We start from the raw sequence: 16078 nt of genomic DNA, 5'->3' as shown, positions 1-16078 counted from the left end.
ACTGATAAAGTAGCTGGCAACATTGCCGAGACAATATTATTGAGTGCAAAAGGCAAAGATTGGAAACTGTAAAGGAGGGGATGAGGCTAACAGCAACACACAGTGAAATGTATGTAATGTGTAAAGTTTGTAGCATGCACTAAAATAGTACCAATTATTAATGGTAGACTGCAGCAAACTGTAGAGTTTAAAATTGGTGCACAAATATGGGGCTAACAGTGGCAATTAAAAAAATTATGCATCACTGGAAAGAACAAATGGTCCTGCGTTGGTGGTGTCACTGGAGGAAAAAAATTCTCAATAATGGTAGTGTCACTAAAAAGAACAAATGTCTCAACATTGGTAGTGTCACTAAAAAGAACAAATGTCTCTGTGTCGGTGGTGTCACTAAAGAAAAACAATTGTCCCTGCTTCAGTGGTATTACAATAAGGAGAAAATGTCCATGTGTTTTGTGGTGTCACTGAAAAGAAAAAAATGTCCTTGTGTGGGTAGTGTCACTGGAAGAAAAAACAGTCCCTGTATTGGTGGTGTCCCTGGAAGGAAAAAATGCCCCTGCATCAGTGATGTCCCTGATGAGAATATGTCTCTTTGTCAGTGGTGACACTTGAAGAAAGAAATGCCCCAGTACTGGTGGTGTCACTGAAAGGAAAATACATCCATGCATTAGTCACCTGTAGGAAAAAATGTCACTGCATTGGTGGTGTTGCCAAGAGGAAAAATGGCAGCACGCCAGTGCATCTCTGTCAGTCTCTGGTGCACTGATTGACATCTATGTCAGTGGGATAAAGGAGAGGAGGAGAGATAGCAGGTGGGCTTTGTTGGGTTCCTGGAGCTGTTCTGGGAGGGCTCTGAGGGAGGAAAAGGGGATTCAGTGCCCTCTGTACCACAGCAGACTCCTGCTATTTCTGACACTACGGTGTCAGGACAAGTGGTCGAATTTCCAGAATACTCTCCCTTAACACAGTGGCCAGGGCACATGTCCCTTCTGCCCCCTCCCCTTTTCCTGCTTGAGCACATGTGCAGCACCATGGCAACTGCAGATCAAACAGAAGCTAAGACAGCAGCTTCCTTGGCTGTAAAGGATAGAAGGGTTTAGTTCCACTCTACAGTGTGGTTTGGTGTTAGTCTCAAAGTGAATCACAAATTCCTACAATAACTAGATTTAGTAGAAATCATAGCAAGTTTTCAATGCACAAGATTCCTTTCTCAGCTGGGGACCTTGTTCAGAGAATTAGTTGGGAACAATATATGATCCAACAATGTCATAGATCTGGTTGTAACCATACAAGAGCTCAAAATGAATTAAAGCAAAAGTAAAAAATACCTCAATTTAACCCAGTTATATAAGCATTAAAAGACCATCCATGTATACCTCTATCTATATATTTTTATAGTAAAGGAAGGGTTAGAACCTCTATTAGGTTTGTATTGATGTCTGTGTCCCGCTAGAAATATTCCCCCTCTGTAATTATCCTGGTGGCCAGTGGTACTGGGGAAGAAAGTAATGGAAAAAAATGATAGTTGTCTCTGTTACAGGAGGTAAAGAGAACTTTTCCAATGATATCAGGTGCCAACTCTCAGAGGGGGCTTACCCTCAGTTTAGAGAGATTTCCTCTCACTTCCTGCTGTATCTCTGGCACGGGAAAAATTAAGGGAAATCTCACTGGGACAAAACCAGCCAAAATAAAAGTTGCAAGGGTTTCATTGTTTTCTCTACTCTCTCTAAAAGTAACAAGAAACATTTTTGGCTACAGATGCACTTTAAATATGTTCTATGATAGTATCTTGGTTTGTGTTTATATTGGTTTTTGGTGGTTCCCTGCTCAGCATGATTCTGGTTAAGAGAGGAAGGGGCAGCACAGTAAACCGGACTGCGTTAGAAAACTTGCTTAATTTTTTTTCTGCAAAGTAGTTAAATATGTGAAAAAAAAAGAAAACAACACTCCTTTGTGGCCATGAGAATACCAATTTGGAAAGCCAAGCATGTGGACTGGTATCCATATGGCAGGGGGGGGGGGTGCAGTAAGTATGCAGCCCCCTACTGATGAGCATTAGAATTTCCAGAACCCCCAATATCCAGCAGGCATTGCGGGTTTGGGTGGCAGGTTTTGCGCCACCTTTAATACCTATCCCCAGAAATAGCAAGTAGGTAGTCATTTCCCCCTGGTAAACTAGTAACCAACTTACCAATTTTGGAAATTATTAAAGCAGTAGTAAGTAGACCGCAAACAAAAATCCCCCCAGCAAATTAAGGGCATAATGTGCTAGTATGCATCACATACTAGCACATTATGAAATATTTACCTTAAAACAAAGCCTTCCACATTGTCACTGCTGACAGGGCTTCCATCTTCACAAGGTCTTCTTTCCGGGTTTATGGGCTCTTTTTGGGCGCTGTTTGAATGTCCGAGCCACAATGAAATCACTCCCATGCATGCTGTCCATTGAGTGTGCAGTGTGCATGCGCCGGAGACTTCAATGACTGCTACTAAACTAAATACTGTATCTCCTAAATGGTGTACGTTTAGGAGATATTTACTGTAGCTACAGGTAAGCCTTACTTATTGAAGGCTTAGGCCGCGTACACACGCGGGGACTGTTCGCCCAACTTTGTCCGTCAAACAGTTTCAGCGGACAGTCCGCTCAAAATTAGCATGGACGGACTTGCCCACACACGACAAACGAACAGTCCGCTGAAACCGTGCGCGATGACGTGAACGGCACGTACGACGGGACTAGAAAACGACGTCCTATACACTGCAATGCAAACTTCGGCGTGTAAATCCTTTCTGAGCATGCGCGGAACTTAGTTTGACGAACAAGCCTACACACGAAGGGACAGTTTTTCGGAATTTCCGAAAAACTTTGTTCAGCAGACTGTCCGCTGAAACTGTCCGCTGAAAGCCCACACACGGGCGGACTGTCCGCCGAAACACTGTTCAGCAGACAAAGTTGAGCGAACAGTCCCCGCGTGTGTACGCGGCCTAACTTGTAGATATAAATAAATTAGCGGAGTTTACTACCGCTTTTAACAAACAACCTACAGTATCTCACAAAAGTGAGTACACCCCTCACATTTTTGTAAATATTTTATTATATCTTTTCATGCGACAACAATGAAGAAATTACACTTTGCTACAATGTAAAGTAGTGGGTGTACAACTTGTATAACAGTGTAAATTTTCTGTCCCCTCAAAATAACTCAACACACAGGCATTAATGTCTAAACCTCTGGCAACAAAAGTGAAAATGTCCAAATTGGGCACAAAGTGTCAATATTGTATGCGGCCAACATTATTTTCCAGCACTGCCCTAACCCTCTTGGGCATGGAGTTCACCAGAACTTCACAGTTTGCCACTGGAGACATCACGGAGCTGGTGTATGCTAGGGACCTTGCACTCCTCCACCTTCTGCTTGAGGATGCCCCACAGATGCTCAATAAGGTTTAGGTCTGGAGACATGCTTGGCTAGCACATCACCTTTACCCTCAGCTCCTTTAGCAAGGCAGTGGTCATCTTAGAGGTGTGTCTGGGGTAATTATAATGTTGGAATACTGCCCTGCAGCCCAGTCTCCGAAGGGATGGGATCATGCTCTGCTTCAGTATGTCACAGTACATGTTGGCATTCATGGTTCCCTCAATGAACTGTAGCTTCCCAGTGCCAGCAGCACTCATGCAGCCCCAGACCACGACACTCCCACCACCATGCTTGACTGTAGGCAAGACACACTTGTCTTTGTACTCCTCACCTGGTTGCTGCAACACACGTTTGACACCATCTGAACCAAGTAAGTCAGACAGGCTTACCCCCCACCCCTTCAACCTCTGCAGCAATTCTGGCAGCACTCATACGTCTATTTTCCAAAGATAACCTCTGGATATGTGCACTCAACTTCTTTGGTCGACCATGACGAGGTCTGTTCTGATTGGAACCTGTCCTGTTATGGTCATGGCCACTGTGCTACAGCTCAGTTTCAGGGTCTTCTTATAGCCTAGGCCATTTTTAGGTAGAGCAACGATTATTTTTTCAGATCCGCAGAGAGTTATTTGCCATGAGGTGCCATGCTGAACTTCCAGTGACCAGTATAAGAAAGAGTGAGAGCGATAACACCAAATTTAACACACCTGCTCCCCATTCACACCTGAGACCTTGTAACACTAACCAGTCACATGTCACCGGGGAGGGAAAATGGCTAATTTGACCCAATTTGGACATTTTCACTTAGGGGTGTACTCACTTTTGTTTCCAGCGGTTTAGACATTAATGGCTGTGTGTTGAGTTATTTTGAGGGGACAGCAAATTTACACTGTTATACAAGCTGTACACTCACTACTTTACATTGTAGCAGAGTGTCGATTTTCAGTGTTGTCACATGAAAAGATATAATAAAATATTTACAAAAATGTGAGGGGTGTGTCATGTTCAATACCAGGTCTTGTCTTAAAGCGTAGGTCCGCCCACCCCACGAAAAATTTAAAGTCATCAGCTACAAATACTGCAGCTGCTGCCTTTTAATAAATGGACAATTACCTGTCCAGGAAGCCTGCGATGTCAGGACCGCAGCCATTGCCGGTAAGGGAACCCGGCTGTGAAGCCTTTCGGCTTCACAGCGTGTTCCCTACTGCGCATGCGAGATGCGCACTACACTTTCTAATTGGCCCCGGTGGTGGAGGAAGGAGAAGGAGGCCGAGCTTCATTGCGATACTGTCTCTGAAAGTAGGGAAGGTGAACTGTCAAAATCAGGTCCTCGTTCCCCCCCGCCCTCCCTGAAAAGAGGGGGGGGAACAAATAAGTGGAAGTTCCAGAACAGTAAGAATCCTTGATTATGAACCTCAAAAACTCCCAGTTATAATTTATGATTGAGGCAATTTAACTCTATAAATGCATTTTATTCTCAATGCTCGAAACTATAACTGTGTTAATAGTTGGAAATCTATGGAGATACAGGAGGCAATTCACTGCTTGAGGTTACTAGCTGAAAAACGTGCTTATTGTGGAATGTGGTGAGGGTTACAAGGGCTAGGTTGTACTCCTAATATTGTGATCTTAGTGGATGAAGGGGTTGTGCTGAGGGCACAATGTTCACATCTTTCATGGTACAAAGTAACTGTATGACTGCAGAGCCATCTGCTAACCCTCTCTTTCCAGATGGTACGTAGAGATTTTAGGCATTGTATCTTTACATATAAATAAAATGAGATAATAACAAAACAAACACTGGTGAGGAGGAGGACAATTAAAGCTGAGAAAATGTGTGGGATAGAGAAATAATGAGTCTAGGATCATATAGATTGCCATGTTGAAAAATTATTTATTAACCAAACTTAAAGAGGAAGTAAACCTGATGGGTTTACTTCCTCTTTGTCTCCCTGCAAAGGTAAAGCATAATGGGCTACGCATGCGCCGTAGACAGCGGTGCCTGTCTTTTTGTAAATATCTCCTAAACCGTATAGGTTTAGGAGATATTTCTTGGACCTACAGGTAAGCCTTAATCTAGGCTTACCTGTAGGTCCAAGTGGTTTGTAAGGGTTTCAACCAGTTTAAAGTGAATCTTTACTGGAACAATGAAGGGAGTTCATTAAGAATCAAAAAGGTAGTGCATATGATAACTTTCCTAGGCGTTATAGCTCCCTGATTGGCTCCACCGAGTCAATGGTTTCTCAAAAGTGGATGCATGCATTAGATGGGAATAAGGGTGTTTCTCTAAGTGCTGATGCACCCATGAAGATTCACAGAGCTTTTATTTTATTATAGGGGGCATAAATATTAGTAGGCCTCACAATGGCTAGTCTCATTTTGGGTATGACTGCAGGAATAGTATATTGCCATGCCTGTACATGTTTGTTTCATGAAGGATGTCATTTAGTAATATTGTCCTTTGATGTCAAAGTACATCTGCTCTCCTCTCATCTGCTTCCCAATGTGTTATCTCTTTTGTTTTCCCAGGACCACATTCCAGTGCCCTACCAGCCAGATTCCAGCAGCAACCCTTCCTCTACGACATCCTCCACACCGTCCTCACCTGCTCCTCCGCTTCCCCCCAGCGCCACCCCACCCTCTCCTCTCCACCCATCCCCACAATGCACCCGCCAGCAGAAGCCGTTCAACTTACCAGGTACCGAAACCCACCTGGAGCATGAGCTTTCTACCCAATTTCTCTGCTGAACTAGTGGCACAGGAAAGATAAAAATAGCTGAAGTGGTTCTAAATCAATTTGAAGGCAACTTCATAAAACACTGTTATGCTGAATTGACAGAGATTAGTTACTCACCCCTCTGTCTCCATTAAACCATTCTTCTGGTTTAAAGTTCCTGGGTCTCATCAGCTGATGGCTTCTTCTGTCTGTGTTAATGACTTGCTTTATAATAGGTTAAATAAACTCTATGGCACTGAGCTAGGAGGAGCCACCGGTGTGTTTTACTTGGGAGCGTTTTAGACTGCTTATTATAAGATTTGGGGCTAGGATTGCAGTAAAGTTATCACACCCCACTCCCCTTACAACTGGATTTGATTTAGTAGTGTGTTCTTTAAACAAGTTATTTTTGATGTTATACTGCACTGCTGCTGTGAGCTATAGTAACTCAAATGTATGGGAAAATGACAAGGTTTTACAAGATGTTGCATGTTTCATATTGTTGTCAAATGTAAGCAAACAATTGAAAGCACATGAAGTAACCGGCATATTAGTTTTTAATAGGTCTAGGATGTGTAACATACAACTGGCTCCCCTGTGAACAATGCAGAATTTGCAGAATCTATAATGTTTACCCACCAGAATATATCTTATCATTAATCATTCTACAAAACTGCAACATTACGAAATACTTTTTGTCGTTTATTTCTGTCCAGTTCTACAATTAATATGTAACACAGTTGAAGTGATTGTCTTTTATATTGTATTCATAGTAACCACAGTATTTGCTACCAGAGTAGCATTTTCCAAGGATTATTTTTACTGACAATATATTGAACATATCCCCAATAAGGCAGTTAAGTTGTGGTTAAAGTTGACAATATATGTCTGATAAAACATGCTTTTAGTCAACGACTAGTAAATCAGACCATTTTTCCTTAGCAAAACTCTATAAGAAACAGCAGCCAACCAAATATAAAGGCTTATCTTTGCATCTGCACTAAGGCTGCTTTCACACTGGGGCGGGGGGACGTTAGCAGTAAAGCGCTGCTAGTTTTAGCGACGCTTTACCGCTGTTATAGCTGCACTTTTCAGCCAATAGCAGGGTGCTTTTAACCCCGCTAGCGGCCGAGAAAGGAGTTAAAAGCGCCCGAAAATGCGCTACTGCTGAAGCGCTTTGCAGGCACTTTGACATCGCTGCCCTTTGATTGCAATGGCAGGGGCAGTTTAGTATACACTGCTCCCGCAGTGCCCCAAAGATGCTGCTTGCAGGACTTTTTTTCCAGTCCTGCAAGTGCACCGCCAAAGTTTGAAAGCACTCAGGCTTTTAGGCTGTCATTTTGCCGCAATTTTTGCCTAAATTTCGTACAGGTCAAAAGGTCACTAATGTAAAAAGCAGAAAACGCCTGTAATCTGCCAAAAAAGAAGCTCCTGTATTTTTTTGACCAACGAACGACAGAACGTTCAGATGTGAACAGGGGCTATTAAAATGAATGGGATTTGTCTTGTTGGGCATTTTTTAGAGCTGAGGCTAATGCCCCGTACACACGATCGGAATTTTCGTTGGAAAAAACTTGGATGGTTTTTGTGACGGAATTCCGCTCAAGCTTGCCTTTCATACACACGGTCACACAAAAGTTCTCTGAACTTTCGACCGTCAAGAATGTGGTGACGTACAACACTACGACGAGCCGAGAAAATTAAGTTCAATGCTTCCAAGCATACGTAGGAATTTTGCCCGTTGGAATTGGTACAGATTATCGGAATTTCTGATAGGAACTTTTTCCGTCAGAAAAATAGAGAACCTGCTCTCAATCTTTTGCTGGCAGGAATTCCGCCAGCAAAAGTCTGATGGAGCATACACACGGTCGGAATATCCGACCAAAAGCTCCCATCACACTTTTTCCGATGGAAATTCCGCTCATGTGTGCGGGGCATTACAGCAGAAAAATGTACAAAAACGCCTAGGAGTGAGCAGAGCCTCACACTGGGGAGGCATGAGAGGCACTTTTCAGGTGCTTTACAGGTGTTATTTTTAGTGCTAAAACACTTGAAAGGTATCCTAGTGTGAAAGGGGTCTAACTCCTAAGGCTCTGTTTACACCTAGACCGTTTTGGGCATTTTTCTGCTGTGTGTCGCCTGAAGCAAAACACCCGTCACTCAAAAAAGTACAGGAGCTTCTTTTTTGGCAGATTACAGGCTTTTTCTGCTTTTACATTGATGACCCTTTGACCTGTACAAAACCGCGACAAAAAATCACAGCAAAAATCGCTGATTTTTTGCACATACTCTTGTATGTGTACAACTGGATTTTGAACTTTGTTACAGATACAGTTGAATTCCTAATAGAAAAATATCTGTTAAAAGAGTTTGGGGTAGATGCCTGGCTAGGTACTGCCTTAAAATGACTGTATATTATACATATTGGGAAATAAATATTGATGCATTTTGAAAACTCTCTGGCCGCGTACACACGGGCGGACTGTTCGCCCAACTTTGTCCGCTGAACAGTGTTTGGGCGGACAGTCCGCTCGTGTGTGGGCTTTCAGCGGACAGTTTCAGCGGACAGTTTGACGGACAAGGTTTTTCGGAATTTCCGAAAAACTGTCCGCTAAAACCTTGTTTCAGCGAACAGTCCGCTCGTGTGTAGGCTTGTTCATCAAACAAAGTTGCGCGCATGCTCAGAAAGGATTTACATGCCGAAAGTTATAATGCAGTGTATAGGACGTCGTATTTTTCGTCCCGTCGTACGTGCCGTTCACGTCATCGCGCACGGTTTCAGCAAACTGTTCGTTCGTCGTGTGTGGCCATGTCCGTCCATGCTAATTTTGAGCGGACTGTTTGCCGAAACTGTTGGACGGACAAAGTTGGGCGAACAGTCCCCGCGTGTGTACGCGGCCTCTATCAGCAGAATGTGTTTTTCAAACCTGTTGTACAAAATTTTTTACCCAGGGAAAGAAGTGGGAATTCTTTAAATTCTAGAGCTCTTTTAACAAGAGAGCAAGTTCTGAAGATTAAAACGTCATTACATCAAAAATGTGCACAATTATCTATATTTGTACTTCCTATGTGCTGCTTAAAGGTTAAAGGAAATTAATTATAGTATATGGCTACCATAGTTGAGCTCTCTGATACATTTATGAACAGTGTAGCAGAATTATTACTAATCTATGGCAAGGTGAAGTGGGAGAGGTTATCCAGGACAATTATAAAAATCAACATCAACATTGCTAAAAGTACTTAAAGTGGATGTAAACCTGACTCATGAAATTTGAGCTAGGCACAAATATGTGTAGAGTTTTCTTATCTTTCGCCAAAGCCCTAAGTCCTGTCTTTCTCCTGCTCCGTTTTTCTGTTATCAGCATGATAACCTCTGACAAGTTCTCTGTCAACTTTGATAAAACCAGGCTGAATTTTGTCTCAGGGTGGGTGCTATAAATGGACTAGCAGAGAGCTGGTCTATTCACAGCACAGCTCTGAAAATATCTGCCTATGTGGAGGGGTGTGCCTTTCCTCCAATCAGCTGTCTCCCAGTGTAAGCAAAGAATCCACACCCAGTACTGAATGAGGAAGTGAAAATTCTAACAGGACGTGCACTTTCTAAACAGTATATAAAGCTGAAGACAGCAGATATTCATGTAAATCTTATGTAGGGAGATTTGTTTCATCTCTGTGTATCATCTGAGGCTGTTCACTTCACTGGGTATATGTGAAGGTTTACATCCACTTTAAGAACATTTGGGGGACCAGGTTCAAGTGTCTAGTATTTTTTTTCCCAATAATGTAATAAGAACGTTAATGTGTCTTCTACATTGTGGCTGAAACTCCCTTAGCCCTTGCACACACGGTGGGACATTCCGACAACAAAATCCGTCTGATTTTTTCAGATGGATTTTGTCCGAAACTGGTGTTGCATACACACGGTCAGACAAAGTTGTTGGAAAATCTGATCGTTCATAACGTGATGACGTTCGTTCGTTGCGATGGGACTACGTTGCGGCTAGTAGCCAATAGCTTTGGTCTCGTAATTTGATCTGAGCATGCGTAGCACTTTGTCCGAACGGAAATTCTCTACAAACGATCAGACAAATTCCGATCGGATCATGTTGCCGGAAAATTTTATATCCAGCTCTCAAACTTTGTTGGTCGGACATTCCGACGGAAAAAGTCCGATGTAGCCCACACACGGTCGGATTATCCGACAACGCGGTCTGATCGGACATTTTCTGTCGGAATGTCCGACCGTGTGTACAAGGGCTTAGGAAGAACAGCAAAAGTATATAGTATCTTTCCAAGTTTCCTAATTTGTATACAAAGATCCTTCCTCTAACTGCGCCCTCTTCTTCTGAGTAGAACTTAGAGGTACAGTATTTTGCTTAAAAAAATAAAGGATAGGCCACTAGTTAATTTCTTTTGAGACACTAGGATGACTCTAGTCTATTGGGGAAAATTTTCAGAAACATTTTTTCGGCAGTTTAATTTTATCCCAGTGAATCCCAGCCCTGCAGAGTATGCATCTCCTAGAAATATATTAGTTTTAGTATAAAATATTGGCTTGGGTTGAGCAGACGTGTTTGTATTTTATCATTTTATATGGTTTATCATTTTGCTGCTGGGATAAAGCTTCCATCTGCTGCAATGTTTATTTTTTGGCTTTAAAGCTTTCAGTACGTTTTCACTGATTTAAATTATTATAAAAATGTGATCATAAGCTAAGTCTGTTTAAGTGAATCCTTCTATAAGAAAACTAAAAACCTAGTTTTCATATGCAAACAAGAAAATACATAGAATGGGGATTTATCTTTTTATTAACTTCTATTCTAATGACATTAAAAAAAAGTTATATTGATATAAATGATTACATTTGTAACCAAATTCGGTATGTTGCTGCTGATAGGTCATACTGTTGTAGCCCCCTGTCACAAATGATGAATGGGAGTTTCCACATAATGCAAAATCTATATACAACGGGTCCTCTCTTCAGTTATTCTTCACATTGCTCTGTGACAGAGCAAAATCTGTAGAACTGATGATCTTTCGACTAGTTTTATAAAAGATTAGTGTACGTGTTTATGTTTTGGGGAAGGAGGGAGTAGACCTTTCAGTTTTGTTGCAATGGGAAATGGGGGATACTGATTGGTGAGCAATAAAATTTGGAATAACAGCAGGACATTGCTGAGAAACCACAGGCTTGAGGGGGGTCCACTGAGAAATAAAGTGCTTTCTAGAAACTTGGAGGATGAACTTCTTCACAGTGTCTGCAGCTGCAGAGGTCAGTAAGCACCTGTTTTAAAGTTTATTTGCTGCTTATATGTTAATGTCTGTAACCTGATCACGGTTCTACTTTAAGCTCATATTGTTTATTGTAAAGGAGAACAGTGAACTAATGTCTTAGTACCCATAGTTTCTCTTTACCCCTTGATGTACAGGCATGACTTTTTTTAAATTCTAAAGTTCAAGAAATGTTTAAGCTTAGATACACACACAGGAAAGGAGGTAAAGGAGTGCATAGGAATGAAAGGTAAGTACCCACTTGTGGAGATTACAGCAGCTACCCAAAGGTTAACAAAGTGCAAAATACTAATTACACACAATTATTAAATGACACAACGTCAATCAAGCATATACAAGTAGGTCATGTGATCACACGACTTGATAGCGATGGGGAGCCAACTGTCTCTTCTATCAGGAATTAAACAACATGCATAGAACAACAGATTTTTAATTAGGGAAGAGGAGATTGTGCAGTCAAGGGTTGGCTCAATAGCACCAATACTGTTGCAGTGAATATGCTATGCAAATCATAGGAAAGACCAATGCCCTGTACACACGGTCAGAAATTCCGATGGAAAAAGTCATATCGGATTATGTTGTCGCATAATCCAATCATGCGTGTGCTCTATCAGACTTTTTCTGTTGGATTTTCCGACGCACAAAGTTTGAAAGCAGGATCTAACATTTTCCGACAACAAAATCCGATCGCATAAATTCCGATCGTGTGTAGATAATTCCGACGTACAAAGTGCCATGCATGCTCAGAATAAACGAAGAGACGAAAGCTATTGGCTACTGGCCGGATTATAGTCCCAACGTACGTGTTTGACGTCACCTCGTTCAGAACGATCGGATTTTCCGACAACTTTGTGCGACTGTGTGTATGCAACACATGTTTTGGACAAAATCTGTCAGAAAAAATCAGACGGATTTTGTGGTCGGAATGTCCGACCGTGTGTACAAGGCATAAAGTTGTGAAGAGGTAGAGAAGTCTATCTAAACACTCCATGTTTTCATGAAGTTCGACTGCTGATCATCATCAGGTTATCTGTTAATTCCTCTATCCACATACTATTGTCCACATACTATTAAAATAAAAGAATATGTTGCGCTAAAAAAATATACAGTAAATAATAAATAAATAAAAGAAAAAAAAAGCAGCTGACACTATATTCCTGGACACAATAATGAAACATATAATAGAAAGGTGTAGTGCTAAAATAATAAATAAACAATAAAGTCCATCAATCAAAACTTGTTTTCTGAAAGAACGATCGAATCCAAATCTTCATTCAAAGACTGATGAAGCGGAAAGGATAGCCACCACCAACACCCACATCAACTGACCCTTACCGTCAGTGTGTAGTGTACACACAGAATGAACATTGATGAATGGCCCCAACGATCTCTCTGCAGCGATCGATACACCTCAGATGGCAGTAAAGCCTAGTAATCTCTCCATGAACAAATCACTAATATTTCCCCAGACAGCTTCAGCATCCACATATGTGTATGGAAAAAATAAAGAAACTCATTGGGTGTTGGTGGTGGCTATCCTTTCCGCTTCATCAGTCTTTGGATGAAGATATGGATTTGATTGTTCTTTCAAAAATGTTTTTGATTGATGGACTTTATTGTTTATTTATTATTTTAGTGCTACACCTTTCTATTATATATCCATATACTATTACCAAATGTCTGGGGATCTCTAGTACCTAGGGATCAAGGCCCAACCTGTGGTTAGAAAAAATCAGAAGAAGGCTCTTCTTAGTGGCCATAACTTAATCTGGGATGATGTGAAGCATAAAGGCATGGTTTTACCTTGCAAATGAAATTTGACATGAAGCCTAATCAGCTCTATAATTTAATAACCTGGATTGAAAAATATAGGCACACAAAAATGTTTTTTTTTTACAACCAGATTGTGTTCACAAGCTTTTCTTTCCTACAATTTGTCTTCTGGCAAATGCTGAATTTAGCAGAACTGTTTGTCTCATAACTGCTAAATATAGTGCTAATTTGCCAGGTAATTTGTAAATGTAATCTGTATATTGATTTTCTGTTTCACACCTAAAGCTGTGTTTTAAAGATACTGAGAAAGTTATCACACTTTCGAGATAATAGAGTAGGATATGCTTTATTAATGCAATTTCTCTGTTTTATATTTTCTTATAGGGTCCAACAGTGCAACTCATCCGTGTCCCTCTTTGCTGCAAGGTTCTCATTACTACAAGTATAAACAGCAGTTCATATTTCCAGGTAGGCTTAATGTCCAAGAAGCTTTGTGTGGTCAACACAGAAGGTAATATTCTGGAAACCTGTGGCAGGTGATATTGTTAACGCATTAGGTTTAGGTCAGCCTAGCATCAGAACCCCTCAGTTTATTCTTTATCCTTTCATCTCTGTGTTGCTTTTGATCAATATTTGAATGGCATGCCTTGAATATGTCATGTACAGTTACATCCTGTACAGTTACATCCAATGCTTCTGCTTAGGAACTCCTGTCTTTATATTTTATATGTCAAGTGTATTTCAGGAACCAAACTTGTAAAGGTACACCAGTTACAGTATCTCACAAAACTGAGTACACCCCTCACATTTTTGTAAATATTTTCATGTGACAACACTGAAGAAATGACACTTTGCTACAATGTAAAGTGGTGAGTGTACAGCTTGAATAACAGTGTAAATTTGCTGTCCCCTCAAAATAACTCAACACACAGCCATTAATGTCTAAACCGCTGGCAACAAAAGTGAGAACACCCCTAAGTGAAAATGTCCAAATTGGGCCCAATTAGCCATTTTCCTCCGCAGTGTCATGTGGTTCGTTAGTGTTACAAGGTCTCAGGTATAAATGGGGAGCAGGTGTGTTAAATTTGGTGTTATCGCTCTCACTCTTTCTTAAACTGGTCACTGGAAGTTCAACATGGCACCTCATGGCAAAGAACTCTCTGAGGGTCTGAAAAAAAGAATTGTTATTCAACATAAAGATGACTTAGGCTAGAAGAAGATTGCCAAGACCCTGAAGCTGAGCTGCAGCACAGTGGCCAAGACCATACAGCGGTTTAACTGGACAGGTTCTACTCAGAACAGGCCTCACCATGGTCAACCAAAGAAGTTGGGTCAATGTGCTTTGCGTCATATCGAGAGGTTGTCTTTGGGAAATGGACATATGAGTGCTGCCAGCATTGCTGCGGAGGTTGAAGGAGTAAGCCTGTCAGTGCTCAGACCATATGCCACACGGTGCATCAAATTGGTCTGCATGGCTGTCATCCCAGAAGGAAGCCTCTTCTAAAGATGATGCACAAGAAAGGCCGAAAGCAGTTTGCTGAAGACAAGCAGACTAAGGACATGGATTACTGGAACCATGTCCTATGGTCTGGAGAAACCAAGATAAACTTATTTGGTTCAAATGGTGTCAAGCGTGTGTGGCGGCAACCAGGTGAGGAGTACAAAGACAAGAGTGTCTTGCCTGCAGTCAAGCATAGCGGTGGGAGTGTCATGGTCTGGGGTGCATGAGTGCTGCCAGCACTGGGGAGCTACAGTTCATTGAGCGAACCATGAATGCCAGCATGTATTGTGACATACTGAAACAGAGCATGATCCCCTCCCTTCGGATACTGGGCCGCAGGGCAGTATTCCAACATAACAACCTCCAAGACAACCACTGCCTTGCTCAAGAAGCTGAGAGTAATGGTCATGGACTGGCCAAGAATGTCTCAAGAACTAAACCCTATTGAGCATCTGTAGGGCATCCTCAAATGGAAGGTGGAGGAGTACAAGGTCTCTAACATCCACCAGCTCTGTGATATCATCATGGAGGAGTGGAAGAGGACACTAGTGAGGCAACCTGTGAAACTCTGGTGAACTCCATGCCCAAGAGGGTTAGGGAAGGAAAATAATGGTGGCCACGCAAAACTTTGGGCTAAATTTGGACATTTTCACTTAGGGGTGTACTCACTTTTGTTGCCAGCGATTTAGACATTAATGGCTGTGTGTTGAGTTATTTTGAGGGGACAGCAAATTTACACTGTTATACAAGCTGTACACTCACTAATTTAAATGTTCAGTGTTGTCACATGAAAAGATATAATAAAATATTTACAAAAATATGAGGGGTGTACTTTTGTGAGATACTGTATATATTTCAAATATTTTCAAATCAGCCACATTTGTGTTTAATTGTTTAGCTGAACTGCGGGCAAATATGAAATTCTCAGACGGAGAGCTATAGGGCCTTATTTACTAAAGGCAAATCAGCTTTGCACTACAAGTGCACTACAAGTGCACTACAAGTGCACTGCAAGCGCACATGGAAGTGCAGTTGCTGTATATCTGAGGGGGACATGAAAGGAAAATAAAAAAATGCTTTTTTGCTTGTACATGATTGGATGATAAAATCAGCAGAGCATCCCCTCATTTTAGATCTTCCCCTCAGATCTAAAGCGACTGCACTTCCAAGTGACTTGCAGTGCACTTGTAGTGCAAAGTGGTTTGGCCTTTAGTAAATCAACCCCATAGTCAATAATACAACATTTTTTGCAAAATACTATTTTTTATCCCTTGATATAGCCGTCAATGAGTGCGGATCGGTTTTCTCTTTTTCGGGTGCAACGGGCGGCATTATTGACAATAAATTTACATCAGGGGACACTGTTTTTTATTTTGT

The 16078-nt window shown here is 41.5% G+C and overlaps 1 protein-coding gene across 3 annotated transcripts in view; it reads left to right on the top strand.

Annotated features, from left to right (window-relative positions):
* The window catches only part of KSR2 (kinase suppressor of ras 2), a 683331-nt gene that overhangs the window by 486411 nt on the left and 180842 nt on the right, over positions 1-16078 (top strand). For all 3 annotated transcript variants that reach the window (XM_077462057.1, XM_077462058.1, XM_077462059.1), the window contains 2 exons: positions 5949-6117; positions 13585-13668. In XM_077462057.1, the coding sequence (XP_077318183.1) occupies positions 5949-6117; positions 13585-13668 (253 nt within the window). The remainder of the gene's footprint in view (positions 1-5948; positions 6118-13584; positions 13669-16078) is intronic.

Source organism: Lithobates pipiens, unplaced genomic scaffold, assembly GCF_037356315.1.
Source record: "Lithobates pipiens isolate NorthernLeopardFrog02 unplaced genomic scaffold, aLitPip1_a1.2 Scaffold_3, whole genome shotgun sequence".
In the NCBI taxonomy this organism is placed as follows: domain Eukaryota; kingdom Metazoa; phylum Chordata; class Amphibia; order Anura; family Ranidae; genus Lithobates; species Lithobates pipiens.
Note: the sequence above shows the minus strand (reverse complement) of the source record. Positions and strands in the feature narration are given on the sequence as shown.